At 36.2% G+C, this 24596-nt stretch overlaps 1 protein-coding gene across 2 annotated transcripts in view; it reads right to left on the minus strand.

Annotated features, from left to right (window-relative positions):
- Positions 1-11689: 11689 nt before the first annotated feature.
- The window catches only part of PDE3A (phosphodiesterase 3A), a 313203-nt gene continuing 300296 nt past the window's right edge, over positions 11690-24596 (minus strand). For both annotated transcript variants that reach the window (XM_072798776.1, XM_072798777.1), the window contains exons 15-16: positions 23683-23938; positions 11690-15748 (exon numbers count right to left, since the gene is read on the minus strand). In XM_072798776.1, coding sequence (XP_072654877.1) covers positions 15507-15748; positions 23683-23938 — 498 coding nt within the window. In that variant the 3' untranslated portion in view covers positions 11690-15506. The remainder of the gene's footprint in view (positions 15749-23682; positions 23939-24596) is intronic.

Here is a 24596-nt window from a genome sequence, read left to right on the forward strand (position 1 = left end):
ATATGATATGATGTATTCAAAAGTATGTTTCAAATAACAAAGCACTAAATGACTGGAAGCTATCATCATTATATGAATAATTTCAGTTCATGCAATGGTAAGGATCATTAACCAAAAATCAAATATGATTATTAGCACATTTTACTACCAAAGGGGAAAAAAAAGGGATACAAGGAAAATAAAGAAAATGATAAATCTTACAATGAAGAATGGAGCATTCAGACTCTGAAACACCAAATATTTTATTTTACCAATCAAACCAGCCCTTGCTAGTGAGCAAGCATTGCAATAGGTCTTATACTTTTCAATGTGTCTAACAGGTGACCATTGGTGCATTTGGGGAAACAGTGTTAACTATCCTAAAGCACAAAAAGCAGATTTTTTCCTCACCGAGAAATGCAGTTTTCCCTTGAGAGTATAATTTGGCCTATCCCCAATTTGCTCAAGTTCATTCTCTAACATGGTTCCTTTTCTGAGCTCTTGAGTCCACGGTTAACGTTACAGTTTTGAATGTACATAATACTTATTTCACATAATATTCAGAGCTTCTCATGTATAGTCTTGCAGTGGGCCGTGCCTTACTTCTATATCATAGACCAAGGGTCAGCAAACTTTTCCTGCAAAGGGTCAAATAGTAAATATTTTAGGTTTTGCGGGCCATATAATCTCTACCAAAACCACTCAACTCTACCACTGCGGTGTGAAATTAACCATAAATGAAGGAGTTTCCTAGGGCTGCAATAACAAAGTACCACAATGTGGGTGGCTTAAAAGAGCAGAACAGTATTACCTCAGTTCTGGAGGCTAGAAGTTCACCAGCAGAGCCATGCTCACTCTGAAACCTAAAGAGGGAGATCCTTCTTCTACCTTCAGTGCTTCCTGACAATTGCTGGCATTGCTTTGTTTGTTGATTTATCACTTCAATCTCTTTGTTGTCGCATGACCATCTTCTCTTGTGTGTCTCTGTCTTCTCCTGTTCTTAAAGGACACCAGTCATTGTGAATTAAGACCCATTCCAGGGACCTCATCTTAACTTGATCACATATGCAAAGAGTCTAATGAGATCATGTTCACTGATATAGGGGGTTAGGATTGGAATATATGGTTTTTTTTTTTTGGCGGCGGGGGGAGGAACACAATATAACACCTAACATTCAAATTGTCTTTCCCTCCTTACCTGAGTTGAGTTTCATGCAACTGTTTTAATCACTCACTTCCATAGGGCTTCCCTTCCTTTGTCCATTGGTCAATTTGTTGTTCTTCCTTGGCAAACAATAGTTGGGTTGAATTCAACTTCCTGTCTACTCTGTGTTTACATCCACACTGTTTTAAATAGTTGGAGAAAAACTCATTAACATGCCCTCAGGGCTCATCTTAAACTTATGACCTCATTGGGTCTTAGAGGCATTGTTAAACATATCTTTTAATAACCTAATAATCACTTTCCCTTTCTTCTGAATGCCTTCACTCAAACTTCTTTTTTCCCTCAACTTTCATTATCAGCTGATGACCTTGCTTAAGGAACTCACTGATGAAATTTTAAAAACCAGGAGAGAAATATTGTACTCTGCCCTCGCCACATTTAACCTCCACCTGCATGTGTATTCATATTATTTATCTTCACTTCTAGTCCTATGGATGTATGGTCCATGTTTCTAAGACCATACTTTTGTCTATATACTTTAGCTAAAATTCCTCTTCTCTAATTCTTGTCCTACCAGCTGTAGCTTTTTGCCTTCACCACTTCGCCACAATTACTTTCACCAATAACAACAAAGAGCTCCACATTAATAAATCCAGTGACCTATTTCCGGGTTTCATTTTGATTGATCTATTAGCAGCATTGTATACCATTGATTGTACCCTTCTCTTTTTTTTTTAATTTTTATTTATTTATGATAGTCACAGAGAGAGAGAGAGAGAGAGAGAGAGGCAGAGACACAGGCAGAGGGAGAAGCAGGCTCCATGCACCGGGAGCCCTATGTGGGATTTGATCCCGGGTCTCCAGGATCGTGCCCTGGGCCAAAGGCAGGCGCTAAACCGCTGCGCCACCCAGGGATCCCCTGTGCCCTTTTCTTTGATCCATTTTTTTACACAGTTTTTAGAACCCCACACTCCCATAATTTTCCTCCTGGCTCAGTGGTCATTTTCTGTTAATATTCATTGCCACAGCACGCCACAGTTCATTCCCTGGAATATCTTTTTTGCTCTATCTACACTTACTCCCTTATGACCTCATCTAGGCTCATTGCTTAAAGTGTCACTTATAATATAAGATGAATGAGGTTAAGAAAAATTTTGTAGGAGTTTTCAGTCTGAATAATACATACCCTCACTCTCTGCCCTGGAAAGGTCTTGAAACAATGATCAATCAGTAGCAAGAGGTATGACTAGTGCTGAATTGGGATGTACAAACACTATAAAAAGACAAATTATGGCTTCATGGTATGTGACTCTTACCAGGTCTTAGAATACAAGATGGGCCTGAAATATCTTTTCATACTAAAAAGCAAGGAAGCTTTGAAGACCAGATTGTGCCCAAAATCTCCGGCCAATTTGAACAAATTTCTGCTAGTTAAATGTAGGAAAATTTCAGTATCAATAACTGTAATAGTTGAAATATACAGAATGTTTAAATTCATGAATTCATAATAAGACTACAAAAAAAGCATTCGGTCAACTTTGGAGGCCTCTAAGGAACCACTTCAATTCATTTAAAACTGGTATGTGGGGGAAAAATTACATTTATCCTGCTTTTCCTATTAATTAGAACTATTAAAATGTAAAGACAAATTTTTCTTCTAGTATTCCAAATAATGAACAAAAAAAGGATGAGAGAATTAGAATATTGTAATTTTCAAACCCCTAATTAATTAATGCATCTAAGTAATGGTCATCAATGATCAATAACATCACAAAAAAGAATCAGCCATTTTGAACATCTTTTTTAAAATTTTTATTTATTTATTCATGAGAAACAGAGAGAGGCAGAAACACAGACAGAGAGAGAGGCAGGCTCCATGCAGGGAGCCTGATGTAGGACTCGATCCAATCCTGAGTCTACAGGATCACACCATGGACCAAAGGCAGGCACTTAACCACTGAGCCACCCAGGTGTCCCCATTTTGAACATCTTAAAGGAAGGTAGAAATTTGAAATATCACCTCTGAAATGATAGTCTCCTCTAGTTCCAAACAGATCTTTTTAAAAAATATTGTTAAGATTTTACTTATTTATTCATGAGACACACAGAGAGAGGCAGAGACATAGGCAGAGGGAGAAGCAGGCTCCATGCAAGGAGCCTGATGCGGGACTGGATCCCTGGACCAGGATCACACCCTGAGCCAAAGGCAGATGCTCAGCTGCTGAGCCACCCAGATGTCCCAAAACAGATGTTTATCAAGCCTCAGTTTAAAACTAAATATTAGTTCTTAAGAAATGCAGGGAAGAGAAGAACATGTTAAATGAAACTATATAGGTGCAATCAACAAAATCCAAAATGGAGAATTTCACTGGGACAAACAACTAATCTTTTTTTTTTCCAACCAAAAAGTGCAAGAAAAAAGGAAATGGGTCCAAGTAAGAGAAGCCAAAGATCTTAACAGATACCTCATCAAAGAAGATATACAGATGTCAAATAAGCACATGAAAACATGCTCCACATCGTTAGTCATCAGGGAAATGCAAGTTAAAATGGCAATAGGACACCAATACATACCTATTTGTATGGCCAGATTCCAGAACTCCAACACCAGCAAATGCTGGCAAGGATATGAGGCAACAGGGACTCTCACTCATTGCTAGTGGGATGCCAAATGGTACATATACTTTGGAAGAGCATTTCGTGGTTTCTTATAGAACTAAGCATATTCTTCCCAAATGGTCCAGCAATCACACTACTTGGTATTTACCCAAAGGAGTTGAAAACTTATGTCTACTCAAAAACATAAACACAAATGTTTATAGCAGCTTTATTAAAAAATGCTGCAACTTGGAAGCAATCACAATGTCCTTTGGTAGGTAAATAAATAAACTGTAGTCCACCCAAACAGTGGAATATAATTCTATACTAAAAAGAAATGAGCTTTCTCATTTCTCTTTATGTTTCATAAGACATAAAGACATAAAGGAACTTTATTATTTTTTAAAGACTTATTTACTTGAGAGAGAGAGAAAGAGCTTGAGAGAGAGAGAGAGAGCAGGAGTGGGAGGGGAAAAGGGAGGGGGAAAGAGAGTCTCAAGCTGACTCCTCACTGAGCATAGAGCCCATTGCAGGGTTTGATTCCAATACCTTGAGATCATGACCTGAGCTGACATCAATAGTTGGAGGCTTAACCAACTACACCATCCAAGCACCCCGACATGGAAGAACTTTAAATGTAATTACATAGTGAGAGAAGCCAATTTGAAAAGGCTACATATTGCATGATTCCAACACTAGGACACTCTGGAAAAGATAAAACATGGAGATAGTTGGTGATCAGTGGTGGTCAAATGTTAGGGCTAGGGATGTTGAATAAGCAGAGCACAAAGGATTTTTAAGGCAGTGAAAATACCCTGTATGATACCATTATGATATATGTCATTATACATTTGTTAAAATCCTTAGAATGTACTCCATCAAGAGTAAACTCTAAGGTAAATAATGGGCTTCAGTGATTTATGTGTTCATAAATAGTTAATAAATAGTAATAACTATACTATTCTGATAGGGATATCAATAATGGGGGAGCCTGAGTCTATGGGAGCTGGAGGTATATGGGAAATCTCTATATCTTCCTCTCAATTTCATTGTAGCCATGAGCTTCCATTATGTAGAAAAATGTGGTCCATATGCCTTCTTTATTTTCACTGTGTTCCTCTATCCTATTCATGATTTGTAGAAGACAGAATTATAACCCTCAAAGATGCCCACCCCATCATCCTCAGAAAATTTTAAGTATGTTAAGTTACAAGGCAAAAGAGACTTTCAAATTTAATTCAAGATCTTAAAGTAGGGAGATAATCTTGGATTATTTGTGCCCAATACAATTATATGAGCCCTTAAAAGCAGAAACTCTTCTCTAGCTGGAGAGAGAAAGGATGCTGCAGAAGTGAGAAAGTCTTAAAGTGTAAGAAGGGATCATGTGGCATTGCTGGTTTGGAGATATGGCTGGTGAAAGAAATAATTCCTGGAGGGAGAAAGTGGCCTGAAAAAGCTGAGAGAGGTTCCCAGAGGCCAGAGACTTCAGAGAAGAGCCCAGGCTGGCAAACACTTGATCTGTCTTGTGAGAGACCAAAAGCAGAGTTCAGCCAAGTCCATCTGGACTTCCAACTGGCTGAACTGTGAGCTAATAAGTTCGCATTGTTCAAAGTCACCAAGTTTGTGGTAATTTATTACAGCAGAAATAGAAAACGAATACATAACTGTTAACTACTTTGAAGTCTCTTTAGACCAGACCTTCTATGAATTCACCTTTGGCATCTGGCAGGGAAAAGTCAGTCAAATTGACAATAGAGAAAGGGGTCATTGTACCTCCTGAGTGCTAATGACAAACTCTGAAGCGATATGCTTCCCGTACACCCACCCAGCTCTGACCAGTCTCAGGAGGCCAAAGATCCCAGACAACATGGACAGCTGGACAATTCTTCAAATCTGACAGACTTTAGCAGAAGTGGACCTTGGGCTACTTTCTTAAGCCAACAATGATGTCAGAAAGAATGATCAGGACATGAAGTAGCTTCAGGATTAAATAACTATGCTAACAAGCCTAAGATTTTATAATTTTCTTTTTCTTTTCATTGTTTATGGTATACCTATATCCTATGCTCTACCTTATATGGATCAGCAGGCATAGGGGTGATTTGTAGAGCTGACCCTGGACACACTGAACTGATCTCTGAGGTTTTCATTTTTGTTTTAAAGGTTTTATTTATTTATTTATTCATGACAGACATACACACACAGAGAGAGGCAGAGACAGAGGCAGAGGGAGAAGCAGGCTCTATGCAGGGAACCTGATGTGGGACTCGATCCCAGGACTCCAGGATCACACCCTGAGCTGAAGGCAGACACTCAACCATTCTGTCACCCAGGAGCCCCTGAGGTTTTCTATTCCAGGCAGTGGCTGTGACCATCCCTTTGCTCTGCCCTAGATCTCAGGATCCATTAGAAGATACCTATCATCACCTTAGCGTACTATGTAAATTAACTTTTCCTTACCTAAGAGAAGTCTGACAGCATCTAATTGCAGGAAGGAGATGAAGGTTCAGAACAGAATAGCCAGATATTGATTGCCTCTCTTCCACTGAGGACCATTGCATCACTGTAAGAGGAAAGCCCTGAGTGAGGGATAAGATTCATACCTGGACAAGATATTGTCAATCTTGCCCCTCTGCGCTGTCTGGTTGGAAGAAGGTGTGTGTACACAAAGGAAGAAAGAAAATATGTATATATAGTGTGTATAAATACTCCACTGATATAATTTGTCAAAGACATAGAAATATAAATGATAGATCGTTAGTTATTTTGGTGGGGGATAGTTTTGAGCCAGGGTAATGAAACCTATGAAAGTACTAAGCTTAGGAACTTAGGGATTTTGTCTAATAAGTAATGGGGAAATCTATATGTGTAGTTTAAAGAATTAATTCCTCAAGAACTTTGGGTAGAAATCACATTTTGCTTTTGTTTCTGAGGACTATATATTTGAGTTAATTAAAATACCGTGAGTGTCTTGAATCATTCAAATTTTTGAAAGCTTTCAAATACGTAGAACAACAAAAAAAAGCAAATACACTGAACAAAAATAATTCTGAGTCTTTACAACCAAATATCCCATGTTTTGGACTTCAACAATCTTTATAGAATAAACTGTAGTATTCATAGGATAAAGAGCAGAACTGTTTATTTTATAGGACTATGAAACTGAATACCAGAAATCTAAGGATCTTGGTTATAGTGTTGACTATTTGACTAGAAAAAAAAACACAGCTTAGCTACAGAGAGATGATGATTAACACAGCTAAGAATTCATCAGTGACAGGGAAGGGAATAGAAGCCCCCAAGAGTCCTTAGGAATTATAGGGAGGCCAATGGATGCCTCACTACATCATGCAGAATCCAGGCACAAGCTACTGTATTTGAAAATAAGAGGAAAGGATGTCTTTAAAACTGGATGGAGGACTTGGATTATACAAATAACTACATCAAACATAATATCATAGAATTATATTTATATTACATGTTATTTTTACATAATAACATTCACACTGATGATTTGTGACACAATTCTAATGATTTTGAGTATATATTTACTATAATATTTTATATATAATATATATGTAATTATATATATGTGTATGTGTATATATACATATATATACATATATATATATATATACATATAAAATCTATAAAATCAAGAGGCACTTCCAGTAATTCTGGCAAAAAAAAAAAAAGAGCATCATTATAGTGTCTAAGCTGAAAAATAATAAAAATAAATACAATTTATCTAATTTTTTTCCTGTACAGCTTTTACTTTTTACAAAATATTTATCAACCATTAACTAAATCACTTAAACAATTATGATAGGAAGATATGAAGTATTGCTACATATATTAAGTGCAAGGTACAGGTGAAAGGATAAGATTTATTTCAGTTGCAATTGATCACTTAGGTTCCAATGCTTTACTCTCGGGTTTCTAAAAGTTGATACACTTGGAGAGTTAATAATAAGCATATTCAGTTGAGAGTGGTAAGAATTACCTTGCTAGAACCTGTCATGTGTAAATGACATCCCCTATACTGTTACTTTGGTTGGTACTTCTTGAAAATATTGCTTTTTAGGAATACTAAATTAAGTTAGTACTCTGGTTTGCAAGTACCCTACAAAGGCAAATATTAGGAACATGCTAATTTAAACTTTCTGATGACAGTTTTTTTGCTTTTTGAGTTTTTTGGTCAGGAAAAGGAAGAAATAATGACAATCAGAACTGTTCCATCAGGAATAAGAAACCCATTTTAATACCAAAAACCAAATCAAAGTAACCATATCAGCCCAAACTTCAAATAGCCTAGATTCAAATTAAAATTTTTTCAGTTATATATACTAATAACATTATGGAAAGCCAGGGAGAAGCTTATTTTTATTACTTTGCACTGAAAGTTTTAGAATATTTAAAAGCACCAATTTTCATTTTGTGATTTACATGATAAAACTCTTTGGGAAGAAATATCAGGGGGTGGGTGGGTTCAGTAATATTTATTTCCAGTGCTCATCAACTAACAAATCATCCTTGTTGGAACAAATATGGTATGTGTACTTCTGTGAGAATATGTCAAGAAATAAACTGACACTCATAAATAGAAAGCAAAAACAAAACAAAACCAGCAGTTAAGCAAAAATAATATGGTAAAAATCCCATGCAAATATATCACAGAGCATTAAAAGTAGTGATTTAAAAAAACCTAATGAACAAAAATATATACTAAAAGTCAAGCCAATAGACCCCACTAACAGGTAATATATAGACATATTGTGGTTATTATTTAAAGATAGCAAGACTATAGTACTGGTTTATGCTTATATCTAGCAGAAACAAAGTATGTGATAAGAGTTATTTGAGCCATAAAAATAATCAGCTAATTTTTAAAAGAAAGTTGATGGAAAATTCTAACAACCAACAAATTATATATACAAATAAAACATCTTTAAACAATTACTTTTAATTTCACATTAAAACACCCAAAATTTTGCTATAATATAGGGAGTAAAATTACTAGAATAAAAAAAAATTCCCTTCAAAAGGTACTTAAGCAGCAGTTTCAAAGCTCCAAGGGCTAATTCACATTCTAAAGCTTGTGTAAGTGCTGACTGTAATATAGCAAGTCAGGGTTGAAATATGGATCCATTATGTCTCTTTACTCCAGAGTAACTGATAACTAAGTTGGTTTGTCACAAAGATGGAGGGGTGTCTCATGGTGATCCTACACATTTTAAGCACTGTTCATTTCCAATCTGTAGCTCTGCTTTTTTTTTTTTTTTTTGCTATATAGTACCATAGGCTGCATAATGAAACCAAGTGTGAGTTAGAACTTGGGGTGAAAGTCATTCTTTCTCCTTATTACTATAGAGGAAAATTTCTGATTACTTTTGCTTTACTATTTTGAGTTAGAGAAATAATATTGACGGGAAGTCCCCACTTTTCTCCTATGTGTTTGACTTCATTTGTTTTTGTTTTCTTATTTAAAAGAAAAAATTTCGGCTATAATTTGTTTCATTTAAAAGAAGTAATTTTACTAATACTGAAATTTTAGTTAAAACAGTAAGGTTTTAATTTTTTTAAATTATTTTTCTATTAATGAATTCCAAATTTCAGCCTACCATTTGATCAGTCTTGGTAGATGTAGTAGTGTGGTTTATTGCCTGGTCTGTGCTTCATCTGTGAAAGTCAAGATTGATGAGATTTAATTTTACTTAATAATGAAGATAAGTATTTGGCTTTTTAACTGTATTAGAATTCAGAAGAATATAATCTACATTCATAGACCACTTATTTTAAAGCAACTCTAATCCATAATAAACTGCTGAATAATAAATTCCTTTTTCTTGGAAAAAAAAACAGAAAAACTAAGGCTGTAATTTGTATACTTAATCTAATTAAATTATAGGGACTAAATTTATTTTTATCTATTCATATTTCTTGGGACCTCCATAAAGCATTTTCCTCCCTGAGGCATGACATACATTAGAAAAAGAATTAAATACCCCTTTCAGTTTTCTGTTACACAATACTGGTTCTGATTATATCAATATATTTAGTATCACTATACCATGAGTGTCATTTCATGAGTTTTGTTTTAGTTAAGAGAAAAAACCAATAGGGCAGCCCGGGTGGCTTCAGCCCAGGGCATGATCCTGGAGACCCTAGGATCGAATCCTATGTCGGGCTCCCTGCATGGAGCCTGCTTCTCCCTCTGCCTGTGTTTCTGCCTCTCTCTCTGTCTCTCATGAATAAATAAATTAATTTAAAAAAACAATATTTTCAACAGCTTTGGTTCAAAAATTAAATTCAAATGTTCTTGATAGTACTTACATATGATGATTTAATATGACTCTCTTTGAAGCTTTTTTTAGTGAATTATTTGCATGATCAAACAACCACTTATTGATGTGAAGCAACGAGGAAAACTTTCTGAACAGGGACATGTTCAGGATTTCTTATCAGAAATGAGGAGGCTTGGCTTTTCTTCTGTGCTCCACCACTCCTCAGGGAAGCAAAAATTGATGAATACCAATGCCCATCAAGGCAATCAACCATAGAAGTATAATATGGAGAAGAAGTAGCTGCCCTTAGATAGGACATTTGGCCTCTTTTTAGAACTTGAAGCATATACAAAAAACTAATTTTATTTTCCATCTGTATTTCCATGTAGTTTCTAGTCTTACTGCACTTAAATAATTTATGCTGGGTCAGTATTTTTGAATCTGATCCAAACTCAGTGAACACTGAGTTCCACCAAATAATAAAGCTTTAATGCTCAGTTTTGGATCTTTAGACATATTTAGGAACAAAATGCCCAATTATGTTTTGTCACCACTTGTAAACCTGCTGTTAGAATAATTTCATGGTATGAACATAAAGATCATTTCTGGTGAGGCAAAAGCACCAAATATTTAGGTAAGGTAAAAGCAGCCTCATTTTAAAAAATGAAATGTAAAAAAAAATAAAAAATAAAAATAAAATAAAAATAAAAAATGAAATGTGTTGGAGATACACAAATTTCCTAACATCCATGGTGCACAATGTAGACTGAAACACCTCTACTTATTCTCTGACCATGGATCATCAGTGTTAAACATGATAAATACCATTTAAGTTATTCAATGCACTGTTAATTTCATTAACTCAATGCTATAGTCGTTAATTTATCCAAATTGCAGTATTTAAATATTTTCTAGAGAAACAAACTGATATGAATATTGGACCTAAAACTTGCATAATTTGCTCTGATTAGAAGTTCTAAGAGTAATTTAATTTTGAAATGCTCATCTAAAATGGCTAATTAGCCTCCTGATCTTAATGTAGAATTCTGTTGAACAGATTAGAAACACAGACCAATTCAGTTTTTCTTTCACAGAATTCAGTTTTCTTTCACAGAAAAATCATGAGAGAAATGAATGACCTAGAACAATGATCATAAAGTATTTTGTTGTTTGTCAGGAGGGTAGGCAAATGAAAGAAACTCAGTTTGGTTTCAAAGTATACAGATATTTTAGCTCTCAATAGTCTGGAGTTGAGCGATCAGCATTTGAAATTTTATTGATATTTTCTTTCCACTTGCAGGAGGTGATAAACTCTAGAATAAGGAGAATCTCGATTTACCCCAGATTACGAAAGTTTACAAAACTGTTTTACTGGAACTTTCTGTCAGTTTGAAAAGACAGTTTATTTCCAAAGTGGCATGTAAGCCAGCAAAGGCCTCAAGTGGACACAGGGTTAGGATGGAAGAGACGATAGGAAGATCCTTACTGTGGTTTTCATTCTGATTTTAGAACTAGTTTAAAAGGCGAGGAGAATGGACATCCCATATTGACAGAGAAGCACCAAAAATACCTGCCAGAGTAGGATAGAAATGAGTTTTTGATTATTCATTTCTCATTAGTCAGGAGTTGTTCATCACACAAATAGTTCACTTTTATAAAGCAGTCATTTCAAACTGTAGACTTTATTTACAATGATAATTTTCATATCTTTATTATTTAGAAAATAATTTATATTTTCCACCATTTAAACAAAGAATAGGCCTGAGTCTCATGCCTTTTGCACAGCTTTTACCTTCAAAGAAAGTTCTCTGGGCACGTGACAGGGGACATTGGAAAACCGCAAATCAAGAGAGGCAGGGGACATGAGGAAACCACAATACATATATGTAATATCAACAGTCTGCATGTCCTACAATCCCTTTTCTTTAGTTTTACTGGGATTGTGACGGCGAGGGTTTGTTCTGGAATTCCATCAAAATGGAAGAGAGAATTGGGTATTCTGTTTTCAGAAAATGAGTATTTTCTTAAACATGAGGACATTCCTTCATTTGCCAGATGAAGACCAACATAGGTCTATCAGAGCTACTGTCTTCATCTTCTACGGAGAGCAAAACCACATCTTATATAATTGACAAAAAATACAATTTTATCACTTAGAAAAAACCTAAAGTGGTCTTTTCACCAAGGAAACAATATTCTAAAAGTTGGCCTAGATGGATAACTGAAAAGACATTCTATTAGTATGCTGGAAACAACACAGATGATACTTGTAGGATACCTGGACTTTTCCTTAACAGAAAGTAACCCCTAGCATCAAGGTCATCAATTCCAAATTTTCCTCCCATTGATTTATGGCTGTCTATACAAATATCCTTTTTCCTAAATGGGCTAGAAATTCCTTCACTTGAAAGACCTGAGTTTATCCAATGGCACCTATATATAGGCTCATATAAAAATGTAGTAAATTGCAATAAATAAGCTCCAGAGTTGGGAGTGAGCACAGTAATATTGCTGTCACCAAGGCAGGGGAGAACATCACCAGTGGGAAATATCTTTTTATGTCCCTAGGCATCCTTTGGGATGTGATGAACGTGTATGAAAGCCTCATACTTGATGTCCATTCCTTTATTGCGATGGACTTTTAGCTTTAATTATACTGGCAATTAATTTTTGAAGAAAAAATTGTTAATTTGCCTGGACTGATGAACACAATTCTGGAATGAAGAGGTTCTAAGTGCCTTGGCCACCACCACTTAAAACAAAATAAACAAAACCAGGCAGTTTGCTAAGACCTCTACTCCGGCAGCCAGGCTGGCCCCTACTTGGGGCCTTCCAGCTTTGAGGAAGCTGCCAGTGTATGGTTATAGACTCTCAACTGTTCGACTGCCATTCTACTTGCCCACACCTATATTTTCCTTGACTCAACATGTGTTTTAGATATATATGGCATTTGGAGAAAGGAAAAAGATTCATTTTGTTAAGTAATTAAATGTAAGAGGTATGTGAGGATAATATTTTCCCCTCCTCTCTTATTTGCAAGGGCAGAAGAACAGTTAAAGTCACTGGGGAAATAAATGTATTTGACCCACAGTAATTTTTGCAAACATGAGACACATAGACAACACTAAGAAAATGGAAAACAACTCAGTACATCCTGAATAATGAAGACCTAGTGTTAAGCCAAAATATATGAAATTATTCTCATTATTTAAGTCAAGTCTGCATCTATTTGAATCTTTCCATATTTTCCTACTTAATGGGAAATTTGTCTTACAATTATTTTTTATTGTATTATCTTTGCCTTGTTAGAAAAATGCTACGGGTTAACATAAAAATCATTGTTTTGGGAGGGAAGAATTTTCACTTATGAGAAACAAAGGCCTCTTTAAGATGTAAACACTCTTTTCTATGACTTTAGAAGAAATAAAAATTAGAAATCACCATTAAGGTCTAATTAGAACCTCCTATGATTGTTTCACTGATGAGCAGTTCCATACATAGTACTGAAGGAGGAATTATGACCAAAAAGTGTTGGCAAAAAATGGACACCAATCGTAGAAATTCAGTATTGTTAGGGAAGTCTTTCTCTTCGGGAGACATGGACCCAAAAGTTACCCAAAAGTGAAGAAATGTTCCTAGTGAAAAAACATTTTTTGTGGCATCCTCATTTAATAGGCAATAAAATAACTGTATCAGATCATTATTTAAATTAGAATAGGTAGATAAGTGGCTGTCCATAGCCCTCCGTGCAAATGAATCATCACTCTCTTAACTGGGCTTGGAGATACATACAATGTATAAAAATGGTGATTAAAATATAACTTTATAAAAATGTTTCCCTTTTCCCCCCTTTTTTTTTAAAAAAAAGAGTTTACTATCTACAGAAACAAAAAAAATCTTTATATTTACATCAAGATAACTATTCATGACAAATATAATAATATGAAATAAAATATTGAAAGTGAGTATCAACTTTTTAAATAGAGGTTTGGCTCACAGCATAAACAAGTGTAGATAAACAAACAAATTAAAAAAAAAAAAAAAAGACTTTCAATAATAGGCCCAGTCCCCTAAAATCCCTCTATAATCTTCCCTGCCAAAAGAAACATGACAATGGGCCAGACTGCAGATAGAAGCTACCCCACCCCACAGCAAGGGGACACCACAACAGGGCGCTCAATGGGACCTTTGCCACCCAAAGCCAATGGTCAACAGTTGCCAAGAATCAGGCTTTCACTATGTCAACAAACACCAAATTCCCAGGTTGAAATTCTTCCCCTTCATCTCTCGCTATATATCCTTCCATAGTGGGTTTCTGTTTGTCTTTCTCGCTCTGTTTTTTTTTCTTTTTCTGCCACACATTTTGCAGCAAATTGAGACATGGGAGATCCTCGGGTCTTCGCCGGCAACTTTTTAGAATTCTAACCTAATTAAAAGATCTGACTCCAGCTCCTTCTTAGGTGTTGATGTATAAAGAATGTCATCCCCTTGAAAAGCTGATTTGATCTTAGGTGAGTGACATACATACTCACAGATAAACAGCTCCTATACATTCATTAGGCAAGTAGATTGGAAAATGCCTGTCTTCCAGGTTTAAGGCTGGCGATAGAGCTCCTCCAAGTGGTGCATTAGCAGTAGTACCAATCACGTGGCCCTCTCACCAGCCTGTGAACACCCTCCCTCTACAGAGGGACCTGTCCTGAAGCTACATGGAGGAAGGAATTTGGAATGGCTGCCTCTCAGACACTGCAGAGTGAACTGCCTTCTGCTTGTTCAGATGTTCTGAGTCATCTGCTGCAGCTATTCTATGAACTACTAAAACCATAAAAATCTCTTTACGTACACACAGACATACACACAAGCACCCTTTCACTCTTCTCTCTCTCTCTCTCACACACACACACACACACACACACACACACACGATGTTGGCAGGATGTATAAAAATTCAAATAATGCTCTGGAACTTTCATCCATCAGTACTAAGAGCTAAAGCTCCTTAGTTGGTAACCTACATTCACTGCACTGTTTCCCTGCTAAGCCGCCCATTTCCTTTGTGATTTGTTTTCCTTTATAACTTATATATCACAGTGACCACTATATATCTTAATATGAATGTTACTAAATTGTGGAGCCAGTAACCCTGGCTTTCAGTGTGCATGTGTGTGTGCGTGTATATGTGTGAATATGTTTTACATGTATCTACGTGCGAGCTTATATACACACACACATATATATTTCTTCCTTAAAAAAATCCTTAGAAGCTGGTGTTGCAAATGTGAAAGCTTCTCTGAGCAAGAGTTTTTAACAATGTACCTCACTGTAAAAATAAACACATAAAATGCGAAGAATCCCAAAATGCAATAGCTGTTTGCCCATCTTCTCGTATTTCTACAGTGTTGTGTCTAAGTGTTGTGCTGGCTTGAAAAGAGTCTGTGACAAGTCACTCTGTTAGGAAACACAGCTCATTGTATCCATTGTCACTGGTTTTGCTGTGGGGTCGGGATCTCCTCTCCTCTCGGCTTCCCTTTCTCCTCCTCTTCTTCCCTGATGGCCTGGATCTGTTCTGAGGAATGCTGCTGGAGGGACTGGTCCAGAGACTGATTCTCTATGCCCGCCAACCGCTGTTCTTCTTCAATGACTTTCTTCCACATCTTGTGGTTCTGCAGGAGGTGCTGAGTTATTTGGCAGTAGATTTTCCTCCTTTTGAAAGTTTTCTTTCCTGAGAAAACACCAAATCACTTATTTGTGTGCTGAGTTATTTCTTTTTACATTATTAATAGGAGCTAAGGACCAAGTAGATATACATTCCACTTGGCTTATAAACATGCTGTTTTCGAGAGTGGGGAAATTAAATGGAAGATGGCAATAACCGTTCATATACCATTGAGATGTACTGTGAACAGGATTTAATATTCAGTAATTCCCAATACAAAGTTCTGTTTGCATCTTGGTATTATTTGCAATACATTCAGATCTTCAAGATTGTTCACCTAGACTACTGGAAAAACTTCTTGTTGTGTCTTCTCCTTTACTTGGTCAACTAATTAAACTCACATAAATCTATAAGACTCATTTCTTTAAAGATGGTCTCAGTGTTACTGTTCTACTTCCCGTAGACCAAGTCATTAATTTCAAACTCCTCTCAAAGTTCTCCCACAAGCTGGCACACACACACTTTGGCAGTCTTCTTTCTTCTACAGCCTGGCTTCTGTCTCTACTTCACCATCTCTTTTCTGTATACAAACTGAACTCTGCTACTTTCAAGCTGGTACTGCCCCTCCTTCTCAAATGTTCTTCTTAGTCACTGAAAGCTCATGCCCATTTATTAAGATTCAATCAGATGTCACTGAATTCCTCCTCTAAGAAATAACCTCTTCCCCTCCTTCTTCTAAACTTTCACTTCACTCCATATATACTTCTCAGACTATACATTGTTTTTATTTTTTTCTTTTCTCATTATCATTACCTCTTTTTCTGATAACTGTATAGCCAAAAATCATTTAGTGGAAACTCTCATCCCTTCTTTCAATTATGTAGTTCCAGAACACATTGACAAACTATTTCCCACACCCACCCCCCACCTTCTGAGAACATAGCCATGTTGCAGTGGTTGGTCAGTGGGTACATAGGTGACCCAAATCTGGTCAGTTAGTATCCTTCTCTGGGATTTCTCCCAATGACACAGAATGAGAATGAGTCAGAGAATGGCGATTGGGGATCTTTTCTCCTCTAGCTTGTTTATTTATCTGGAATGAAGGGAACATATAGCTGGCTATAGTTCCAGTCTCATGAAGAAAACGAGACTGAAGATCAAGCTGTCAGGTAGGTGATCCAGAGGCAAGAGCAGGTGACAAGTAAGCAGATGTAAGGCAGGTGACTCAGAGACAAGAGCAGACTCAGAGACAAGGGCAGGTACAAGTAAGATACTAGACAACATTAGGTTTACCTGAACAAATCATTTTCCCTTTTGTATATGTTCACTTGATAAGAGTCTTGTAACTTGTAACAAAAACAATGTCCTCAATAATGTTCATCCTTTAGGCACTTATATTGTTCTCACATATGCTAGGCATTAGCCTCTCTACTATACTACAGTTTCTTCTAGGGAGCCTTCCAAAAACTTGTACACATCTTATACAGAGTGAAGCTCAACAAATATGCATGTTAATAAGTAAATAAATTACACTGTCTTGGTGACCAAAACATTTCATGTTTTCAACACAGAAATACTAAAGCCAGTTTTCACAGAATCACATCTCTTGGTTGGTGAAGTATAATAAAATCAATTTCAACAAAAGAAATAGAGGATATTTTAAAGAATTTAAATTGATACTATTCAATTCATTATTTGGTCTTCCACCTCCTTACCTATTCTCTAAGCACCTAATATGTACCAAACATGCCAGGTTCTGGTCATTTACTGATATACATAAGCATGGAACTTTTACTCCAGTGGGGAGAGAATAAAAAAGCAGGTGCAATCACCCTGAGTCTTATAAAATCTTTTAAAGGTGGCAGAAAGAGAGAAAAAGGACTCAGCTGAGAAGGATACAGCATGATGATGGTGGCTTGGACTAGGGCGAAGTTAACAGAAATGAAGAGAAGTAGATAAATTTGAGACACACTTGTGAAGTTTAATCAACAATTTGGCAATTGATTAGATGCAGGGAAAAAAGTAAAAAATAGAGGTACCCTACGACCCAGCAATTGCACTACTAAATATTCATCCAAAAATTACAAACATCGTAATTCAAAGGGGCATAGGTACCCCAATGTTTATAGCAGCAATTTCAACACTATTCAAAATGTGGAAAATGTCCAGATGTCAATCAACAGATAAATGGATAAAGAAGGTGTAATACATATATGTACAATGGAATATCACTCGGTCATCAAAATGAATGAAATCTTTCCATTTGAAACAATGTGGATGGAACTAGAGGGTATTACACTAAGCAAAATAAGTCAGTTAGAGAAAGACAAATATATGATTTCACTCATACGTGGAATTCAAGAAACAAACATGAATATAGGGGAAGGTAAGGAAAAATAAAATAAGATAAAAACAGAGGGAGGCAAACTGTAAGAGATGCTGAACTCTAGGAAACAAAACCGCCAGGGTTGCTGGAGGGGAGATAGGTGGGGGGATGGGGTAGCTGGGTGACAGGCATGAAGGAGGGCACATGATGTAATGAGCACTGGGTGTTACACACAAGTGATGAATCACTAAATTCTACCTCTGAAACTAATTTTTTTTAAAAAAGGAAAAAAAAAAAACTCACCCAACAACCCTAAGCTCTATAGCTGTATGGCCAGAGCCACTGAGTAGCTGATATTAAGACGTACTGAGATGGAAACCTTAGGTGAGGAGATTTGAGAGGGATGCTGAACATGAAATATCTGGGAGACCTTCAAGTGCAGGGGTAAAGTAGGCAGCTGATATTGAGCTTAGAAGAGGGTCTATTTGCAGCCAGATAATAACTCTTAGGATGTTTACTTGAGTGGCCATTATTAGACTCAGGCTAATAATTTAAAATGTAGGCTAACATCACTTAAACTTCCCTATGGAATGACACTTGTTGCTCCTTTTCTGTGTATATTCACAAAGCTCCAGATTTTAGTAAGTATTCAGTAAGAGTTAACTAGACAAATCACGTTCTCTCTAGTTTCTAGTGCCATGGTTCCAAGTTAAGTGATAAAGTGTTGATATGTCATAAAAATGACAATGATGTGAAAAAGTGGTCCACAGGATATTCTGATCTAATTGAGACTACGTTAAAGAGTTAATAATACGAGTTACCAGGATAGTCAGCAGGGATATCTGGGTCTACTTAATGAAGTAGCAATGATTAACAATGTATAATGTGGGTGGAAAAAAAGAAGAAAAAAGGGTAATAACAGGAAAAAAAATCCATTTGCTACGAGATGTGCCAAAGGAACTAGATCTCTTGGAGACCATCGACCAAAGTTTTTATGGAAGTACCAGTGATTTCTTCAACAATTTTATTATATTATACCACAAAAATTTCTTACATTTTGCAGGATAAGATCAATTTTAAAACAAGATTCAAAAAAAGAACATTAAATTAAATTATCATGAATTACTTTTAAGCCACACAGACACATAACAAAATTATGAAGTTGAAAAAATGCCAGGGGGAATGGATACAGGCAGAGTTATAAGCAAAAACTTAAAAAGCAATTTACTGTATTCATTATTTTATTTATGAGATAAATCCATCAATCAAACTTATGTTAACCACCTATTAATTGACAAGCAATATTCTGGATGGTATGGACACAAAGACCAATTAGTCCAAGAGCTTGCCATAAAGGAGCTTATAGTTTCTTGGGGAGAGAGCAAAGAAGACAAAAAATGAAAAACACATGCTGTGTTTTAGGAGAGACGTACACATGTGATCAAGATGATCTTAATGTTTCCCATAAATTGACTAAACTTTACTGGTTTCTTTCAGATTATAGGTCTCTGACTTCCCTTTTCTTATAGCATTTACTTTATAAAAGTTGAAAGTACAAATACCTTCTCTGCTTCTTTGTAATATAGATAAATCTTCTCCCAGCTTCTGGCCAGTTTCACAACCCAGGAACATCTTTCTAAAGTGCCTGGGTGTGATTCTTTTGAAACGAAATCATAGAAAAACAGGGTCCCTAACTTCCCGTTTTTATGGGAGGATAAGTGCCCAACTTCAATAGGTATCAATTAGCAAACACAGGTGGCTCAATCACATAGACCAACTTCCCTCCAAGGTCTTCCAGTACTTTTTTACTAGCTCATGCTAGTACTTAAAAATTCTCCTGCCTTATGGGACGCCTGGGTGACTCAGCAGATGAGTGTCTGTCTTTGGTTCTGGGCATGATCCCAGGGTTCTGGGATCGAGTCCCGCCTTGGGCTCCCTGTGAGTAGCCTGCTTCTCCCTCTGCCTATGTCTCTGCCTCTTTATCTGTCTCTTATGAATAAATAAATAAAATCTTTTTTTAAAAAAATTCTCCTGCCTTAGTTTCAATGTAGTTTAATCTCTCTCCGTTATTGCAATAATCTTGAATAAAGTCTTCCTTGATGTTCTTAATAAGTGTACAGTGCAATTTCTCTCTGACACATCAAACCATGGCAACACCTAGGACTCAATCTGCAAGGGAATAGGTAAAATTTTTTTCAAAGAACAGGACACCTGAGGTGTGATGTAAATTTCAAGAATTAAATACGCTGGGTGAAGAAGGTATGGGCAGCATTCTAGGCAGAATGAGGGGCATGCATACAAGCAGGTTATAGGGCTCTGGAGCATGACATCAATTTCATTTGAAAGTTTCTTAATAAGGGTACACACACACAGACACACAAACGCATACACTAAATTTAAAGAAATCTGAATTATTTCTATAAAAATGAGTAAAAGATAATACTACTACATTAGAGAGAGGGAAGGAGCGGCAGGAGAGAGATATTTGGGGCTCAATTTCATGACTCTAATAAGATCACGACCCAAAATCAAGAGTCAGATGCTCAACCAACTGAGCCACCCAGGCACCCCTACAGTAAATTTTTAAAAGCACATTTATAAAATTACTCTTCTACCAAAGCCACCTACTTGTCTATTTCCACTTTGTTTTTATTGTAGTTAAGTACAAATCAGCTTCTGTTGAGAAATTGTTAAATGTTAATATACTCATTAACCTATTCCTTTGAATCAAGAGTTACAGATGAGCATTGGCTGAAGGACAGATTTGAATGACAGTGACAGAAGAAACCTACTGCTCAAGGTGATTACTCCATCTGAAAGTTATACACATTCATGGCAGTGTATTCATAAGGAAGAGGTAACAAAAGCTCAATTTTTCTCCTGGTCCTTTCAGGGCAGCCCCCATGAGAACAGCTGTTCTCTTATTAATGCTGTTAAACGTTAGCAATAAACCTCTCTGGAATTAAACTGAATAAGGTGACGTAGAAGAAAGTTTGTACCAAATAAATGTGCGTAGATTAGAGTCTGCAGGTGGTCTAAAACATGCCTGTATGGGGAGCCAAATTGTTTAGCTCTGAAACCTTTTGAAATGAGAACAAAGAGCCTTTCATTGCTCAAATTCTAAATGCAGCTTAGTACTTCATTAGAAACCTCTTAGTTCGCTGTAGGAATCTTTCGGATTTAATTATGAGGTTGGGAAAAAGCCTTCTTTCCCTAGGATACCATATTGAAACATTTAATTCTGTGTTTCCTGGGAGATCTCCAAGTTTTGCAAATTGGTGAAATTATCAGTGCATATTTAATCTAATTTTTTTTCCTGAAATCTAAGTTTCAGGCAAAATCAAGTTAACCATCTCAGTCAATATGATTATGAAATTAAAATTACTAGGATTCTACAGCAGTGGAGTTTGGAGAGCTGGGTTTGGAGAGCAACACATCATAATCTGGAAGTCAGTATGGCGAATGAACCTTACAGAACGGAAAAGTAATTGAATATCTGGTTGTGGCGTTTGCTACTAAATCCAACGTTGACAAGTTGAGCCTGTTAAATCTCCTGGCCCGTGTTCTTCAATTCTTGATGCCTGTATTATATGTGTGTTTTTTCACTGTGCTTGAGTTCAAATAGCAATCAGTGAGGGCCCATGGGAACAAAGCTTTTCCAAGAGGCTAAGCCGACAACACTTTCTAATGTCACTCAGTGGAAAAACAAAACAAAACAAAACAAAAAACTGTCCTGTCCTTAGACAGCAAACTACTAGCTCTTTGAAATGAAATGAAATGAAATGAAATAAAGAAAACCAATGAATGTTTATTAAATGAACAAGTGAAAAAACAAGCCATGAATCCCAGTCTTGGTTCCAGCCTCTGAATCTCAAGATTAGCCCCAAACTGCTAATGGAAACCTTTTTATAAGCACCAGAGAAACAAAATATAATTACTTCAATAATAGAATATTGAATGGAAATAATTTTTTGCCTTTCCCCTCATTCTATACCAAAGTTAATACATAGGATAGAACTTAGGCAAAAATTTGACCTAAAACTAAATTTGCAAAACCCTCATTAGTTTATACTTGATAAAGTTCTCCCTATCTCTGTTTTGTAAGCTTACAATAGAGTATTTATATGAGGGCAAAATGGGTCAATACCCATGTTAAACTATATTTACTGGATGGTCGAGATGAACTGAGTCATGAATTTTCCTGACTGTGCTGAATAAAAAATAGGAACAAATAATCAGAATGTGTTTCTTTGGTAATATTTTGGGTAAGCACTTCAAAAAATATTACAACTGTACTTTCTTTATGAAGGTAGATGTAAACTGCATACTATGTGTTCATGAATACAAAAACAGGATTTATGCAATGTCACTATAAGGGTTATGGATTTTACTAATTTCACTGTTTGACCCTCCTCCCTGTGACTGGAGATATAACAGAGAATATTTCAAAACATGAAGAAAAATAATCTTGTTTTATAGTCAGGTAAATTAAAATGGATTAGGTTGGCTACATGATGTGCTCCAAATCAATGACCATATGGAAACAGTTTTCATTGTCACTAATACCACTACTCTGTCTGGTTCAGAGCCACAGTCCTTTCTCACTTGGGTAATTTCAACAGCTTCTTAATTTATTACCCTTGCTCCCACCCCAAACTCAATACAGTAGATGAAGCAATCCATTTAAAATGTAAGCTGACTCAGCTAACTTTTCTGCCCAAAATCAGATGGCTTCTCGCAAGCCAAACTCCACACACTGCAGAGCCCCACCTCCAAACCCTGTATCATTGGGCTCCCCACACCTCTCTCCTGCTGCTTCTTCATCCCCTTTTCTCTAACTCAGCCACCTTAGCCCCCCCAATGCTTCTTGAATACCCAGCCAACGCCCACCTCAGGACCTTTACATGGTTTGTTTTTCTCTCTCTTTGGCATGCTTTTTCCACCTGTACTTGCATGGATCACTCCCCCATTTTCAGTCTGTTCTTCTTTAAATCTTTTTTATTTAAATCATTTATGGCTACCTGATCTAAAATCTTAATCTTTCTCTGCAATATTTCCTATCCTTCTTCCTTTTTTTTTTTTTTTTTTAACTTTAGCATTTATCAGTACCTCACATTTATCAGTAAGTTAGAGACTTACTGATTTGCCTTGCTTAGGGTCCACTGACTCCCCTGGAAAAAAAGCCTAAAAGGGCAGGATATATTTATATTTTGTCTGATTTGTTCATGGCTCTATCTTCAGTACCTGGAAGGATGCCTGGCACAAAGTAGGTGCCTAATAAATGTCTGTTACTTAGATGAATAATAACTACCTCTTACTCCTTCACAAGGCCTCTCTCAAACTAAGCCAACAAAAGTCTATGGTTGCTATATGGTATCTCCAATTCCTTTCATCTCTAAATCATTAAGAAACTCTGAAGAATGGGCTTCAATTATTTAATTTTTTTTTTACTTCATAATTGAGGCTGTATCTTTGTTGAACATGGTATTATAATGGATTCCACAGTCTATAATTTCTTTTATTATGATATTAGGGAAGGTCAGTTATTCACAATCAGATGCAGATTATATGTGGACACAAACTATGTAATTTAGGAGAAGCATAAAATTCATCTGAACTTATGTTTAAAAAATCCTAGGAAAAACACACTAGAAAGAGATTTTATAAAACTTACTTGGAGATTCATTATTTTCACAGGTTTCCTCTTCATTTGGTGCTTCCTCTTCCTCTTCTTCTTCTGGGTCATCAGTATCTCCTGACTCATCACTATCTTCCACCCATTTCCCTGGCATTAGCCCTGCTGAATCATAGGAATTGCACAGAGGACCCACAATGTGAGAGATGAAGGATTCCTGAAGATTGGCCAACTGAGGGGCAGAGCGGTCCATGAAGGGGCTTATTGGTAACCCAAGGCTGGCCTCTTCATCACCCTAGAAATAGGAATTTAGCATGAACAGTCAACCAGAAAAATAAAGGACATGAAAAGTTTAAAATACTAGTAAAGTCAACATTCACTTGGCACATAAAATTTGCAATTATGTAAGAACCCAGACATTCATGTGTGAACTCCTTCTTTTACTTGACTGCTAAAAGATTCTAACTAAATTACTAAGATCCCAGTAAAAATGCTTTGTTGTCTTTTATCACTTTTGTGATCTTGAGGTTTTGGCTTTTGATTAAGGGGCAATAGAAGAAATGGTCTAATGTGTTGGGAGATGGTATTTCTTATCATATGTCACTCCTTGTTCTATTAGAGTATAAATGCACTTCAAAATGCAATGCTGGGAATAATTATGAAACAAATATATAATCTGTCAGTCATGTTTTCTTTCTTTTGCCTTGGCTGTAAGTAAAGCTTAGAATAATTTATTGCTCAATTAAATGTGCTACCTAATCCTAGCTTTTGGTTGAATTATATGTTCTGTGATTATATGGTTTCTGATACTTCTATTTGTCAATATGTTTAATAATACTACTGATACTACTGTGCAAGTGTTTTTATTTTGAGCTACATCAAATCTCTCCAAAAAAAAAAAAAAAAACAGACTGTATGTAAACCAGCAGTCACCTAGCAAAATTAATAAAGGA

This window comes from Canis lupus, chromosome 25, assembly GCF_048164855.1.
Source record: "Canis lupus baileyi chromosome 25, mCanLup2.hap1, whole genome shotgun sequence".
Lineage (NCBI taxonomy): Eukaryota > Metazoa > Chordata > Mammalia > Carnivora > Canidae > Canis > Canis lupus.